This window comes from Arachis ipaensis, chromosome B9, assembly GCF_059453495.1.
Source record: "Arachis ipaensis isolate K30076 ecotype BB chromosome B9, ASM5945349v1, whole genome shotgun sequence".
Classification (NCBI taxonomy): Eukaryota; Viridiplantae; Streptophyta; class Magnoliopsida; order Fabales; family Fabaceae; genus Arachis; species Arachis ipaensis.
Window position 1 is genome coordinate 8,647,683 of NC_142444.1, and position 15,967 is coordinate 8,663,649.

Sequence of the window (15,967 nt, forward strand, 5' to 3'; positions counted from 1 at the left end):
ATCTTGAATTAGTTTGATTGACCGGTGGATAGAAAACATTGTGGACTTGGAACCGCAACATGAATTTTATGATGTGGAAAGTGTAAGGTGATACCTAACAAAGTAGATACCATTATGGCAATGTTCTACGGTTCCATTTACAATATAGCAAATGTGGCAACCAAATCTACGACCGCAATAATATTATTGTCATTGTCAAAGCACTAATTCCAACATAGTGAAAGTTTTGCTGTCCAAATCAAATGTAACCGGACACGACCTTTCCGTCGTCTAGGAATGTTATGCCCCATGTTATTTAAACATCACAAAGTAAATATCGATTTTTTACATTACAAAGATTTCAAGCTGAGGGAGAGTTAGAATAATTTATCTATTAGAGTTCAATGCACATTAAAATTCAATGATGATAATGCGATCATTGTTGACACAATGCAATAAATCCAATTTGCAAAAACTATTCTTCCCGAATTTTTATTAACATTGATCTAAAATGAGTTTCGTTTTATTACCTTTTGGAGCATAGTCCATGGCTGTTGCTTGTTGTGAACACTTTGTGTAGAAGGCAACTTCAACATCTAGACTGCCTTTGAAAGGAGAATTGAGACTAAGAGATAGACTAAGTTATGTTTTAATATTATGTTTGGTTTAAGATAAATATAGAGATTGAGGGGTGGATTCAAAATTTAAAAAGTTAAATAAAAATATTTCTGCAAAGAAATATTATAAAAGTTTCAATTTCATTTTTAAAAATTTCAATATCTTGTGTCTCTATTTTTTAGAGATATTGAAAGAACTGAAATTTTATGTCCCGAAAATAAAATTTTAATTTGAGTCTCTAATCACCAAACACAATACTCAGTTTTGGCCTAGTTCTAAATAACAAATGCAGCCATAAGGTTTTCAAATTTTATAATCTCATGTGTCTTTAAATTTTGAGGTTTTTGAATTTTACATGATCTGCCATTTATGTCACCCCACTTTACTAAAACATTTGTTAAATCTTTCATTTAATTTATTTTGAAAAATGTTAGATGACTAACATTTTTTCCTTGTATTTGCCTCACATTTGAGCTAACAATAACTAACTCATATTTTTTTTCTACCAAAAGTATTAATTTCCTAACATTTCCCACTTATTTTTATGTGTGCCATCATCCTTAATGTTGTTTGACACACACTTGCACACAGATTCAAAAAGTGAGAGGAAATAAAACAGAAAAGAGGGGAAAAAAAGTTAAATAGCTGCAAGAGTCTGCAGGGTTGATTTATTCATATTGTCAAAAAAATTGTACTGATCTTCATCTCAACATTGATCTTTTTCTATATGAATGAGAATATGGTTGCAAGCTAAACTGTGATTGGAATACGAAGCCCATCATAGCTCAATTGTACATCAAGGCCCTCAGATTCCAATAATTTTGTAAGATAGTCATTCACTTCTTCATGATCCATCAGATGCATCATACCTTCAAATTGCCAAACAAGGAGAAATTGAACATAATTGAGCTAAAAAGAATTACATGGAAAATGGAATGCTGACTTCCAGCATTTTTAAAGTTAATTTCTCCTAACAAGGATGCTCAGGCTAATCAATGTTACCTGTAAAGAGTGTCCTTTTGGGTTGAATTTTTCGGACTTCATCTAGCGCCTGAAATCCGGAAGATCAGAATACTGTTAGAACTGGACTTAGAAAGAGAAGAATTTTTACATTGTATAATTCATTGGTGGCATTTGCCAAGAACCCTGGAAGAGTTATCCGTCGACGAGGACAAAGACAGTAGGATGGCAGAGATACTTTTTTCACGTCCCTCCTATTTTCGAAGTACATAAATTAACTTAACATATAATGTCCCTTTGCTTTGGAAGTACAAAATATTTGTTTCCATCCCTTTGACCAGAAATGTTTTTGTTCCTAACATCTTGTCTCCTTTGTTTCAGGACAATAACCAAACACTAGTTTCACAAATTTCAAGACTCTAACTAATCCGCTTCTCATCCTTTGTTTATATTCCTACATATATACATTAACGTTACTTCTTTTCTCCAAGAAAAATTTAACAAATGTAAGAGGTTACCCTTGGAAGTCCAAAATGTGTGGCAGAGGAGCGATCAGGCCGTAGAGCGTCCTGTATAAATCACACACCATATGAGCAACAGAGAAATTTGTAGATCATATGTTTTTGTTATTTAATCTAAAAATGAAGCAATGATTGTGACATGATAGATAGGATGGTAGTGTGAGTCACCAATATTAGAATTTCACAATCCTTCAAAAGTGGATAAGTTTCTTCTGGAATATCACTGACATCACTGCATATTTAGATATAAGAATCAGCTCATATATATTGATGGACTAGACCGAATTGCAAGAACTTTTCTGCTTATAGTCAATACACAAGCATTACCTTATGTAACAAATATTACCGAAACGAAATCCAAGGGATCGGTAACCTTTGCCATGCCACACTGGTAATGGAGTAATCTGTAATTACAACAATCAAAGAAAATCAGAGCCACACCATGCACAAGACATAAACATGGCCAGAAATCAATTAATTAATTGAGCGATAAGTGAGAAGATAAAGGATCTTGTTGTGCCAGATTTTCAAAAAAGTGATTTTACAACTTGATTTCTTTATAAAGGACTAAGAAACAAACTTAGAACTATTACAAATTTTAGTAAGATTGACCTTCAGTCCATGTACAGAAAATGGTTCTTCAGATATAATATTGAATTGCAAGTCTGAGACAGCAGCACCAGTTGTGATGACACTAGTATCTACTAAATAATAATGGGTATTCTTCATCACCTGCATATTTCAGTGTAACGAATTCTTAAAAGAAAATCCTCAAGACATATCTCAATAGTTGTTCATTCAAGTAACACGTGGTGAATGAGTCAGGTGGTCATTACTCATTAAAAATGAGCCATGAGCTTTCATTCTTTTTCCTCTCAAGGATAACAGAAGAGGAACTCCAAATCCACAGCATAAGGGAAAGTAAATATGCAAAAAGGACAAGTCAAGCTTATTATGCTCCGTCCTGAAATTAAAATATTTGAGAAGGAAAAAGGTTTAAAACTCTACCCTAAAGCATTTCTTGTGCTGCTACACTAATTAAAGTAATGCAATAATCTTAAAAGTGCAGGGTATTTTTGAAGTCATCACATGTGATGTGGAACTTCCCAAATCCCAACCATGTCTGATTTCAAAAGCTCACGGTGAAATAATATTTGAACACTTGGATTTAAAAAGATAACATTTGTAAGAGATTTGACAGAATTTTCTGACACAACTCTGACCTTCAGACTATAGAAAAGGAAAATTTCATTTTGTCAGAAGACTGCTGTATTTGAGGTTTCAGAACAAATTCCTTTCAGGTAGGATAAGAAAGCCAGATACAGTATAGTACAAAATTTGAATCCTCCTAAACTTTGAAAAAGACTCACTCAGTTGCTGTATAAATCTTTTTTACCTTCAATATAATTAGTTGCATAACTTCCACAAGAAATCCAGAGAAAGCATTAAGACTAGATATATATACTTGAATAGTCAACAACCTAAGGTTGAAAGCAAGCTGATTCAAATGCAGCAATTTCAAGTGTCAATACATCACAAAATTCTCATGAAATGAAATGATGATTTCTTTAATATATTGCAAAGATGTAAGAGGCTATTCCATCTTCTTTATTCCAAAAGTCAAACACACAAAAAATAACACGCAGAAAGTAAAATAGACTATTTTAATTTTAGAAGGGAAGCATAGGAAAGTGAACCTCAAAATCACGCTTGGCCACGTATATTGGAATGTGTGGCTGAACATTGTTTGTCCAATCTCTAAGATCATCAAGACCTTCGAAGAAGATAGAAGCAGGGTCAGATCTAAATGACCAAGCAGACTTATTATTTGAAGCAAACATTAGACTTTTCATGTTGATATTACTTATCCAGAGAGGACTAGAAAGTACTGTCAGAGACCTCCAATGGCATCTGCATGTGAATGAGTGATAATTACTGCATCAAGTGTTCTTATCCTGAAAGAAAAAACACTAGTTAAAGAGAGATAAAAAGCGAAGTAAAACAATTGAACAACAAGAAAAACAGAAAGAAAAACTGCATTAATACAAGAAGAAATGCCACTGCTGCTATGACAGAAAATTTGTACTCGTATTTTAATGTATTCTCTCTTAAACTGTTTAGTATCAAAATACAATCTAGCTATTTGATTATCCCTCTTTATTTTGCATGGGTATTTGACTATTTGGTAATAACACAAACCACTACTCATGCTCCCATGCTTGACACTGAATAATAACCTTACCAAATGCCACTATTCGTATGCCTTATTCGAATACTTTACCCACTTACCAGTTTATTTACCCTCATTATTAATTTTGTATAATATTTTCAAATTTCCCTTAATTTTCCTAAGAAAAATAAATAAAAAAGGCAGTCTATTGAAAAGCATCCTGTCTTACATAGGGTATGGAGAAGAGTCACATCTAAATGGTAATGTAGGCAGCCTAATTTGATACAAGCACGAGTGGCTAATTCTAAAGCTTGAACCTGTGACTTTGAGGTCACATGGAGACAACTCAATCGTTGCTCTAAAACACCCTTTCTTCAAAGGAAAAGAAATAAAGCAGACAAAAAGAGAATGCATCTCAAATAACTACATAGAAACAGCTTAAGAATTTAACAAGTGAACTAACCCAAATGCAGGAAACCATTGCAGAGCACTGTGATAGAAAAATCTGCAATAACAATAATAATAAATTGTAATCAACACCCAAATGAACCGAGCACATGATACAATGTTGTCGGGCTTTTCCTTGAAACAGATTTTATAAATGCCCTAAAATCAGAACTACAGTTTCAGAAACTTAAATGTACCTGTTCAGAAGTCAGTATTTCCTAACACACAGAATGTATATATAATGACTAGACAGCTCAAACCTAACTAATATCCATATATCAAAGACTATAACATAAGGAAAATTCATTGACACTCACAATTCTATAAGGAACATGCATATTGTAGATATCAAAGTAGATCTAGCAATTCAGTGTTTCAATTCATTGAAGGCTTTTCTATCGCAGAAAGCCAGAAATATTGAACGTTCTTCAATTATTCATAGATCAATTTTCAGTTTCTTTGGCATATAATAAAATATATACTGGAAGCAGTTTGAAGGAAAGCTACAAATTTGACCATGCAGGAGTAGTAAAGCCACCCTTTACAAATACACTTTTTTTCATCTAGTCTAACACAATATAGATGAAGAAAACCCTACCCCATGGAACAATATCTCTTGTTCTCCAATCATTTGTTTGTTTGCTTTACCAAGAAGACCAAACCAAATATCAGCCATCACTCCAGCCACGAACATTAACGACAGAAGTGCATCAGGTTCATCCAATCCTCTTTCCAGGGTATTGATCTTTATTTCTATATTATGTACACTCTTGGCTCCTTCCCCGCTTTCCAACTTTCTAGTTCGTCCCTGCTTTCCACTTCCCCTCTCATAAAAATCTATACTTCTTCGTCATTACCCCAACAATTCTCTCCATTATGGACCTAAAATCACGCACTTATTTCCAGCAACTGCAAGTGGCATGCCACAATATCTCAATTCTCAAGTGTCCATCAAAGTTGTAATTACACGTCCCTGAATGCCATTGGGAACACCTTATATTCCCAACCTAAGTTCTCAACAGTTACCTCACTTATTCTAATTACTACCTGCATAGGTCTAAAGTTTTATTATGATTCATTGCTGCATCAAAATATCCCAAACAATTTAACTAAATCATCTATTGTCTGCTTACTGTAATCCAGTATATGTTCCAGCAAGTCTTTATATGTTCAAAAACATTCTAAATTTTGGTGATGGGACAAATGTAACGCCATCATGAAATCGTATACTTGGACTAACATCAAAACAAAATAAGTAAAAAGCTCATCCTAATCCATAATCTAACATAATTGCAGATCACACACAGACTAAAAACTTACTTTCCAGCATCTATAAGAATGTTGTGAGTTCCTGAGGAGCCCGGGTGACGAACAAGGATGCTCGTGTTAAGTCTCCTATTCTTATTGCCCGGCTGAGCAGCCTTTGAACATACCTACAACAATCATGAAAAATAGAAATCTTAACAAAACCCTAAACATTCACTTCCATTGCAGCAAAATCTTAATTATTTTTACCAAAAAGATTTTTTTTTTCTTCATTGTACCGGACATTTTTTCAGAGGATTAGTCAAGCAGCTAACTCTAGGTATCCCTTCACTGGTTCCAGTCCCCATGAATATAATCTCTGCCTGATCACCAGGTAATTCAACCCCAATATCTCCATTTGCGGAAGCTGCAGCAGCAAATAGAATAAAGGCAAAAAATCAACACAAATTTCACCTAATTCCATATCAAATTAAGAGTCCGAACAATCCAAAAGCATAGTTCTAGCTTCAATTAAATAATATCAGAGTACAATCATGCAATCAAATTATGATAATAAATAAATAAATAAGTGGAACAAAATTGGAGAGTAGTTAGTTAGATAGTTACTGGATTGGAGGCGAGAGTGAATGGGAAGGAGAAGAGAGACGGAAGAAGGAGAGCGCCAACGGGAAGAAAAGGGAGAGCGATGAGGAAAGGGAATGGAGGAGAAGGAAGGTGGGAAAAGCCGAATGGAGGGAGCAACCACCATTGCTAAGCAGACCAATCGGCTTCGTTGGACGCGCACACTGAATACTGGATCTTTCTTTCTTTCTGTTGTGTGTGTGTCAGACACAGCAAAAGTATTCCTTTTCTCGAACCTGATTCTTCCGAATCTTTTTTTCCAAAATAATTAAGTAAAATATAAATGAGAATAGGACAAATTAGTCTCTAAACTTTTAATTCGAGCACAAATTCGTTTTTGAAAATTGAAAAATACAAAATCCCTTTTATTTAGAACGCATGATAGATGAATTCTTTCACTTATATAGCGCTTATTTAGCGTGTTATGTGCCTATGTGTCTATATGATGTCATTGAGAAAGTTGTGTGTCCATCGTAAAAAAAAAATTAGGACAAATAGATTCCTCTCACCTTAAATGCCATTGTTTTAAATATTACGTGTAGTCCTTGCGTTTAAATGTAATTTTGAAAAAATTCATATAAATTTCTATAGTTGCCTACAATGATTACAAATTTATTGGTCTAAAGTAATTTATAAATTTTTTTTATAAAGAATAAAAAAATCTTTTTTCTAAAGACACTGACATGTATTATTTTATTACTAAAATAATTGAAATTGTTTAAATGTGGACTTAAAATTAGAATTTGGGAATTTCTTATAAATTGCTCAGCAATAGTAAAAAGCAATAATAACGTAGTTTTGGAATAATTGAAAGGATAACAAAAAATTAAAGAAGATCTTTCAAAAATTATGACTCAAACTCCTCTGTGGTAGCATTGAAGTTCGTTCATAGCTTCACTCTTCTGTTGGTTTGTTTGAATACTCTCAGGTTCTTGCTTTTGCAGACACTCCAGCAGGTGATAACAAGAATATTAAGTTCAAAATCGGCATGGTGCTATTGTGCTATCTTTTCTTTTATACGTGTCTACCACTCTCGAAAGGTCGTCGTTCTTTGCAGCGGTAATAAATAGTTAATAGGCGTTCTCTTCCACACTTCTTGAGCTTCGGTACAATAGATTAAGCAATAGGAGGTTGATTCTTCTTCCCTGTGGCAGACGGGGCACTCCCTCGATGTTTTCTGGAAACCTGCGATGAATATTTTGTAAAACTGGGAGGCGGTCATGTAGCGACTTCCAGAGAAAACTCTTTATCTTGTGAGGGATTAAGAGTTTCTATATCCTCTTCCACAAGAAGCTTTGTCTGGAGTCTAGGCAGCTTTTGATTGGGCTGTGCAAGAAATTATAGGCAACTTTGTACCCTGATGCAACAAAATATTGGTGTGTATTACTCAGAGTCCAATGTAGTTGTCTTCATCCTCCACCAATTGGATTGTTATAATATTCGATTACTGATATCCACAGGAAAAATCTTTTGGATGAGTTATTGGTTCCAACTTCTCTATTCTTGGTTTATTAAATCCTTCACTCTAAAAAATGGTAGTATTGTGTTCTGTAGGTACACTGCCAGAGATAATATACAGGGGTATGGCAGAGGAAGTCATGGCTCGCCAACAATATGGATGTCCTCTCTAGTGCCAATTTTTCATTGCAGCCTTTTCTCCACCACTTTTCTGCCTTCGAGGACACTTCTCCATCCCCAGGAAAATAATACTCCCAACCTCTACTTTTATTACATCAAAGTATTTAAAGTTTACTAACAAAAGATATGATACAATTTATACCTATCCTTTATGCATATGCACCATTATATATAATTACTCATTATCCCTACAAAAAGGGTGGTAAGACAAAACGATAAAGAAGAAGATGCACAACAACATTTATCGATGCTATTTCATCACTCATGCATTTTTCTAAATTAAAAATAAAATTAAGCATGTAAATAATATAATTTAAATATTGAGAAGACTCAACATGTAAAGAGTTGTGATAAATTAACTTGTATGGAATAAAAATGATAAAATTTATAATAAAAAATTATAAAAACTTAAATAAATAGGAACAAAATAAAAAATAGAAGAGATAGAGCACAATAACAAATACTAATATTTTATAATTTATAAAAAAAAATCAAAGAGTAAAAATAATGCATCATAGAAGAAAAGAAATATTATCAAATGGAAGAACGATTAGTAAAAAAATGAGATTCTCTTCTAAAATATATAAATTTTTTACATGAATAAATTATAAAATAAAGAAATAGGTAAACTAAAAAAAAAAAAAGGAAGGAATGAGATTGTATTTTTTCAATAAATTAAAAAAATATTTATGATCATATAATTAATGGTGACCATATAATTATTAGATAATAAATTATAAAAAATATTAATAAAAATATTAGATTTGATATTAAAAATAAAACAATGAATAGAATTCTAAAATTTAAAATAAAAATATTTAAGATAAAAGAAAATAAAAAAAATTGGTAAATAATAACTCAAACAGTAACTGATAATAAATTGAATCAAATAATAAATATTTGAATTAATTAAATTAAATAATTGATATAGTGAATTAATTATAATTGTTTAGTTCAATAAAATATTTTAAATAAATAAAAAATATCTTATAAATATATTATGTAAAAATTGTAACATTTTTAAAAATTATTAATCAAAATACATAAGACAAAAAGATTAATATAAATTAAAATAAAATCAACTTATTTATTATAATCAAATCAAATAATTAATATAATTAATTAGCTATAATTAATGTAGTCAAATAAAATATTATATAATTTGATATTTATCTCTATTAAATCAAATAAATAGTTAATTATAACACTTAAAAATCAATAATTAAAATACATAAAATAAAAAAATTAATGCAAATAAAATAAAAACAATTTATTTATTTTATTCAAATCAAATAATTAATATAATTAATTAATTATAATTAATGTGATCAAATAAAATATTAAATAATTTAATATTTATATCAATTAAATTAAATAAAAAATTAATTTATTAATGTGTTTAAATAAATTAAATAAATTAATTAAATAAAATAATTGACTTTTTGCGTGTGTAATTGTATATAGTAATTTTGAAAAAATAGAAAAATAAAAACAAAATTCAAAATCAATAATTCAAACAACAAAACATATAGTCTCTTTCAATTTTTGGTAATTCAAGAAAACAAAATGGCAAATCGCCTGATAATAAATACTTATAGGTTGGCAAGTTTCACTCTGATATCTTGAAAAAGAAGTGATACAACTGATCTTTAAGTTGAAGTTAAGAAGGGATTGGGATATTCGTTTTGAGCTTATCCCGAGAGAAGCTAATGTCGTGGCAGATCGGTTGGCAAAGATAGGATCTGAAGGTAGCGGAGCTGATGAGGTTCACCTTTGACACCAGCCGTCAGAGGTGGTTTGTTCTCTCTTACTGTTAAGAACCTGATTTCTTTTTTTTTCTGTTCTTTTGTTTTTTTTACTTAGTTGTTCACCAAAAAAAAAAATACATATAGGTGAATCAAGTTGGGTTGGTTTAGTAGTTAGCTTATTAGTTCACTTAAACAAGTGTTGGGGGTTCGAATCCACCTTTAAATGGAGCTCTGATCTACGACGAATAGCAGTAGTTATTAATGTAAAAGCAGGGTCATTATTGAGCATGTAGTTAGATTAAGTGTGACTAATTAAAAATTGAGTAAAGTGACAAATAAACTCCTAAAAATTTATATTTTGGATAAATTAATTTTTTTTAAATACTAATAAAATCTTTCAAAACAATAAACGTAGACAATTTAGTTAAGATATTTTGCTCTAATTAGAAGAGCTCATATTAAAAATTTGTAAAAAAAAATAATATTTGTAAAATATAATTGGGCGGAGTCTAAAAAGACTGTATTATTAAAAGGCATGAGTAAAAAGATTTTTTTTTTTTGGGCTAAAGTAGCATATTTTTATTGTTTTCTCTTTTGGCGCGTTGATGGACTTAACACCTATGAATAAGTTTTATTTAGGTTTAATTAATCTATTGGTTCTTATAATTTTGTAAAATTTTTAATTAGATCTTTATATTTTTTTTTTTTTAATTGAGTTCGTGTATCAAAATTTTTTTTAATAGGGTTCTTACACTTTTTTTTGTTTGGGTTCTTGCACCAATTTTTTTTAGTTGGATCCTTATAAAATTAAATCAATTACTGTCAAGAGGGACCTAATTGAAAAAAAAAATTAGTGTAAAAATCCAATTAAAAAAAAAAAAGTATAAGAATCTAATTGAAAAATTCGCGAAATTATAAGGACTAGCTGAGTAATAAAATCTTTCATTTACTTTGGTTGTGAAACTTAAAAACATTGGTCTTAAATACATTTTTAAAAATAATGTTTTTTAAAATAAATTAAAGCATCATTAAATATTAAAGTTAACATTTTTTTTAAAAAGGGCAAATAAGGTGGTTTCCATCCAATTATAATTTTGTTTTTGTTAGAAACAAGAGACTAAACTGGAGAAAAGATTTGTATATTATTGAGTGTGTTTAAGTTGTCTATTCAAATTGTGTGAAATGATACAATATAGAAGGGTATTTATAGGGATTAAGAGAATCGTAATAATAAAGACGTAATATTCTATAATAAATATTCAGATATACTAAATAATTCTAATTGATTCTAATTATATTCTAACAGTTTTTATGTTTGTGAATTAGTTTTTATAAAAACTAGTGTATGAACCCGGGCTAAGCACGGAAAAATTTATAAAAGTAAAAAAAAAATTATATGTTTAGATATTTTAAAAAACACAAAATAATTATTATATTAAGAAATTTATAAAATTATTCTAAAAATTAAAGTTTAACTTAAAAATAGTGAGTAATAATCATTTTACAATTTTTTTAAGTAAAATAACTTTCAACTCCATCATTAAGTGTAGAAACCCAATTTTTATATAATAGAATAGATAAATAGAATAAATAAATAAGTATTTGCACTATTATACTTCTTGTTCTACATGATGACTTAAGATATTTGTTTTGTATGTTAAATAATATAAATAATATTTTATATCTTATATTCATTAAATATTGATATTAAGAGGATAAAATTATGTAATAAATTTTATAAATAGTAATTAAAAAAAATAAATAATTATTTATTATATATAATAATTCTTGGTATACATAAGATCATGTATATATTAGGATATTTATTTTAATTATGTGAATAATTATTTTTATTTTTATTTTTTTATTATATTAGTAAATAATATTTAAAACTAAAAGAAAGAAAAATAACTAAAAAACTTTCTTAATTTGAATAAAAACTCTCTTATAAATATAGTAAAAATATAAGATGTGATGTAGAAAAAAAGCTAAAGCGACATCAATTTTGATTAAAAATAAAAATTTTTTTTTGTTCATTTTTTTAGACACATAACTATTTTATTTAAGGTATAAATTTTAATTGATATAAACTAACGGCAGTTAAGTATACCAAAAAAAAAAGCAATCAATAAAAAAATAAAACTTAAATAAGACAAATATGTTCTGAAAAAAATTAGAATAGAATAAAAACTCCAATTATAACCATTAATCATAATCATATATATTTATTTTAAGATTTATACTTCAAAAATTTAGAATATTAATATTTAGTTGTTCTCTAATAATAGCAATCCTTTTAAAAGAATAAACATAATTAAATAATTTTAAAAATATATAATAATTTTTAAAATAACAAAAAATATACAATTACCTAAAATATATTATTTTTGTGTAGCAATTGAAATTTAATTGCCAATATAAAAATTATATATATAATATCCTATCATAAACAAATAAGTGTTTAATCAAAGAATTTAATATTTATATAATATAAAAAATAAATTAAAATTTGAGTTTACTCATAGTAAACGCTCAATTTTAAATTTTTATAAATCAAATTTTATCATTTTTTTTCCAAGTAACTTGTACAATGAAAAAATGCGTTATGGATACTCAAATAATAGAAATAATATATTAATAAATAAAAAATATTATTAGAAGTTAAATATACAGATAAAAAATTATAACTTGTAAAAAATATCTCTAGAATTTATTATATAAATATTTAAAATCATGTATTTATATAAATTAAATTATATTAAATTGTAAAATATTTAGATATTTAATTAAATTTAAAAATAAATAATATGACAATTCAAATAATTTAGATGGGAGATAAAAAAGATATATATATATATATATATATATATAATCAAATTATATCATATAACATAACATTTCAATAAGTTTCTTTTATAAGAGATTTAATACAAAAATATTTATCATCATCTGTTTAACGTAATAATTTAAATTTAGGTGAATTGTTTTAAAAAAATACCTTTTTCGAATTATTTATTGTTAATATCAAGTCAATTAATGACATAAATGATTATATTTGAACTACAAAGTTAACCTAAAATAAAATATAGAAATTGATGAGAACAAAATATTAAGACAAAAAATGATTAGAAGCTTAAAAATAGAAAAAAAATATCAAATTTAAATAATGTCAAAAAGAATCTAATATATAAAGATGTGAATTGTAAAAATAGAGGGATACATATATAAAGAAGAATAGCATGCATGCATAAACGTTTTTTCACTATATCATAATTTGCTGTAGCTACACAATGAATTCAACGGCAGTGCTCCAAAAGTTTGCATCGGTGCACCTCGAACACATGACCTGATTTCTTAAGCCGCAAGTATGCCGAGCACATTGTCATCCAATTCCATCAGCAACGATAAGGCTTAAATTGAGATATTTTTGAGTTATAAACAAACAATCAACGAAACATTATTCATACATACCTTCTCATTTATCCATAAAAGAAATTTTACATAAAGAAAAAAAAAAGAAGAAAAGAAGAGTTGAAATAACAAAATCGATAAAAATGATGATTCTTATCATTTTGTGGCCGTCTATATATAGAAGACCAGAAAATCATGATTATCTAACAAAATTAATTTGTATTTATTGCATTTAATTTGAATAAGTAAGAAATGATCATATTTTAGTTTAGTATTTAATTCACATAATTTGAATTTGACTCCATACATATAATTTAATTTGATTTAATTATTAGTTAAAAATATCTCATTTGTTTATTTTATTTATAGATTCATTATTTTAATTATTAATAAGTTAATCAAATCAATTAATTAATATACATAATTTATACCTAATTTGATTTAATAAATTAAAAAATACTACCAGAATATTAAAAGAAATAAATTAGGAAATACTATTAAAATAAATTGATATAAATTATAATAATTATGTAATATTTAAATATCTAATCAAATCAATTAGTTGATATAATTAATCTCATAATAAATTATATTTAATGAGTTAAAAGAAATAAATCGAAAAACACTCTCAAAAGCATGCCATATTAGCTCCACCATTAAATGTAGAAATTCGATTTTTATATAATAGAATAGACATTAATTCATATATAGTATATAAACAAATTTAATTAGAATAAATAACAATTTATTTATTTTATTTTAGACTTTATAAATGAAAAGACTAATTCACTAATATAACAAATTATAATTAATGTAGTATAATTAATTAAGTAATATAATTTATAATAAATTATATTAAGAAAAGAAATATTTAAATATCTAATCAAATTAATTAGTTGATATAATTAAGTCAGTGTAATAAATTGTATTGAATGAGATAAAACAATTAAATCGGGAAACACTCTCTAAAGTATGCCACGTCAGCTTTATCATTAAGTACAGACATCCGATTTTTATATAATAGAATAGATACTATATGCATATCAACAATCAGTTATTATTATATATTTGTGTATAAATATATATTTGTATAAGTAACTAATTTGGATAGTAAATTTTTTATGTACACCTGATATAGTTATACTTTTTTATATGAATTTATCTCGTTTTTAATGACAAAAATTTTAATGTTTAATAAATTATATTTAACAAAATTAGTTTAATCTAACTTGATTAATTTTAAAGTTTGGAAATTCAATTAATAATATTTATTATTTAATATTATTCAAAAATATAAAATTTAAAAATTATAATTTAGAATCAAACGCTATTTAATTTAAACTCAGTATAAATATTAGAACTAAATATGTGATCAAAATATCAACTAAAATTTAAAACGTTTTGAATTAAAACAAAATATGAATTGAAGAAATGAATAAATAAATAAAAATTATTTTTTAAGAAAAAATAAAATTTAATATTTACATTAAGAAGTTATGTTTAAATTAAATAAAACTTTAAAATCCTAACATTTTTTTAAAATCCAATTAAATGGATCATAAAATTATAAATTTTAATATTTACATTTAGAGTTATATTTATTAATTTAAAGTAAAGTTTATTTAGTTTTAAATTATAAATTAGTGTATCTTAAATAATATTAATTAATGAATTATTAACGTATTATATTAATAATTGTTGAGTTTGGAAAACTTAAATTATTATGATGAAACATTATTAAAAATATTAATTAGAAAATTGTTATTTCAATATTTACTTCCAATTGTTTGTATGATGAGTTTGTTAGTGTGCAGATTTTGATAATTGGGCCAAAGTCACATGAACCCAAACTGATAAATGAATTAATTTGCTTGTTGCCAAATTAGATCATTCAAGTTGCTGAGACTTGAATTGGAGATAAGCCCAAATCTCAAGCCCATTTTGATAAAATAAAATGATGGAGAAAATGATCCAAGGAAGCCGTACGTTAAAAACAAAATAAAAGGGGTCCAATTTGATGATGCACTCTTCGCTTACCCACTTTTTTTTATCGGTGGAATTCAAATTTTAATTAAATTGAATGCATGCATTGGTTACTGGAACTCAAATTTCAATTTGGTTAAATGCTCACATAGGTAATCAAAATTCACAATTCAATTTCATTTAATTGTGCATTGAATGTTTTGTTTCTTCTCTTTCTTCTCTCTCTTTTCATTCGGTCACTTCAATCAGAGAAAAGAAGCAAGTAAAAGTTATCAGAGAAAAGTAACAGTGAGGCTAATGGAAGAAGAAAAGGCTAGGTTGATAATAGCCTTTGCAAAAGGAAGATCCGAAGCATGGTGTTGCTAGATCTTTGCTATTGAAGGTAAGATTTTGAAAAGGAGCTTTAAGATCTTCCATGCCAAGAAAAGAAAAAATCTGTCTCGGTCAGAGAAGAAGATCGCAGTGGGTACAGATCATTTCCATTTTTGTTATTCCAAGATAGAAGGTAGCTACTGGAGCTACGAAGAGGAAGAAGCAAATATGAAAATGAAGGAGCTGTCAAGGATCAGAGGTTCATCAAGGGTCAGAGTTCTTTCTTGGAGCCA

The 15,967-nt window shown here is 27.6% G+C and overlaps 1 protein-coding gene across 2 annotated transcripts; it reads right to left on the reverse strand.

Moving 5' to 3' along the window:
• Positions 1-1,230: 1,230 nt before the first annotated feature.
• LOC107619099 (Metallo-hydrolase/oxidoreductase superfamily protein) lies at positions 1,231-6,842 on the reverse strand. Of its 2 annotated transcripts, XM_016321318.3 has the most exons (13): positions 6,568-6,833; positions 6,240-6,367; positions 6,016-6,128; positions 4,712-4,753; positions 3,978-4,033; positions 3,776-3,852; positions 3,475-3,576; positions 2,691-2,810; positions 2,406-2,482; positions 2,247-2,310; positions 2,076-2,126; positions 1,600-1,648; positions 1,231-1,466 (listed from the first exon to the last, which is right to left on the reverse strand). In XM_016321318.3, the coding sequence occupies exons 1-13, from the start codon at positions 6,707-6,709 to the stop codon at positions 1,348-1,350; spliced, it is 1,140 nt and encodes a 379-aa protein (XP_016176804.1). In that variant the 5' UTR covers positions 6,710-6,833; the 3' UTR covers positions 1,231-1,347. The 2 variants fall into 2 exon arrangements, with proteins under 2 accessions (XP_016176804.1, XP_016176805.1); XM_016321319.3 differs by lacking the exon at positions 3,475-3,576 and having other exon boundaries at positions 6,568-6,842.
• Between the last annotated feature and the right edge of the window lie 9,125 nt (positions 6,843-15,967).

What these genes read in the sequence shown, in the direction of transcription:
- LOC107619099 (XM_016321318.3), bottom strand. Translation starts at nt 6,709, where the DNA reads ATGGTGGTTGCTCCCTCCATTCGGCTTTTCCCACCTTCCTTCTCCTCC. An exon ending in ATCCTCTGAAAAAATGTCCG is followed by an intron (nt 6,129 to 6,239) that starts GTACAATGAAGA and finishes TGATTGTTGTAG; the next exon opens with GTATGTTCAAAGGCTGCTCA. An exon ending in ACATGCAGATGCCATTGGAG is followed by an intron (nt 3,853 to 3,977) that starts GTCTCTGACAGT and finishes TCTTCTTCGAAG; the next exon opens with GTCTTGATGATCTTAGAGAT.